Below are 1031 nucleotides of genomic sequence, written 5' to 3'. Positions count from 1 at the left end.
CTAATCCTACCCAATACCTAAACTTAACAACTACCTTACTAACTATTAATACGCAGCAAATTAGGAATTTATTGAGGGAAAAGTCGTAGTTAATAGTGAATAAGTGTTCCCTATTCTAAAGTGTTACCATTGTTTCTTCAAAGTAAATAATTTGGTCACACTTATAATTCTCACTATTAACTATTAACTACAAACCCTCAACAAACTCCTAATTTGCTGATTATTAATAGTTAGCATGGTAGTTGTTAAGTTTATGTATGGGGTTAGATTAAGGGATCTAAAATATACTTATGCAGAATAAGGCATTACTAAATACTTTATAAGTACTAATATGAATATAAAACATCCAATATGCTAGTAATATGCATGCTAATAAACAACTAGTTAATAGTGAGAATCTAATATGAATATAAGACATCCAATATGCTAGTAATATGCATGCTAATAAACAACTAGTTAATAGTGAGAATTGGTGCCTAAACTAGTATTAACAATAATTCAGTTCTTCTCAATATCTAAACGTATTTTTAAACGATAAAAAAATCTAAACTATTGTTAATTATATTTATTGTTACAAAGATAATATATATATTTTTTTTTTCCAATTTTTTAAACATTTTATACAGTCTAAATTGTATGTTTTCAATGGAGAATTATAAATTTAACGTTTTCTTAAATCTATAAATATCAATATTTTTATACGACAGAGTTAAACAGACTTACCGAGCAGCAGTTTAGTTCCTCCACCGAAAGTCCACCACAGTGCTACAATCTAATGAAACACTCGTACAAAAACCTCTCTTCCACTCGAGTGAACACAAACTCCAGCAGAGAGAGAAACAACACTTCAACACACTGATAGCAGAAATATCTCAGCTGATGGCAACACTCAGTCAGTTTGACTTATTTTTTTTAAAGTAAGAACGAAACTCTTTCATATAAAGTACACTCAACATGTTTGTTATTGCTTGAAAACAATGTAATTCTTTTATGACCAGCCCAGATAACAATGACCTATTGGTCTGCCAGTG

General features: G+C 29.5%; 1 gene segment (V, D, J or C); it reads right to left on the bottom strand.

Annotated features, from left to right (window-relative positions):
- The window catches only part of LOC107756979 (Ig lambda-3 chain C region-like), a gene marked incomplete at its 5' end in the record, with an annotated part of 2057 nt that extends 1292 nt beyond the window's left edge, over positions 1 to 765 (bottom strand). Inside the window, 1 exon segment of the C gene segment in view lies at positions 724 to 765. Within this exon segment, the coding sequence occupies positions 724 to 765 (42 nt within the window).
- Positions 766 to 1031: the final 266 nt, after the last annotated feature.

This window comes from Sinocyclocheilus rhinocerous, unplaced genomic scaffold (genome assembly GCF_001515625.1).
Source record: "Sinocyclocheilus rhinocerous isolate Xijiao unplaced genomic scaffold, SAMN03320098_v1.1 scaffold23959, whole genome shotgun sequence".
Taxonomy (NCBI): domain Eukaryota; kingdom Metazoa; phylum Chordata; class Actinopteri; order Cypriniformes; family Cyprinidae; genus Sinocyclocheilus; species Sinocyclocheilus rhinocerous.
Note: the sequence above shows the minus strand (reverse complement) of the source record. Positions and strands in the feature narration are given on the sequence as shown.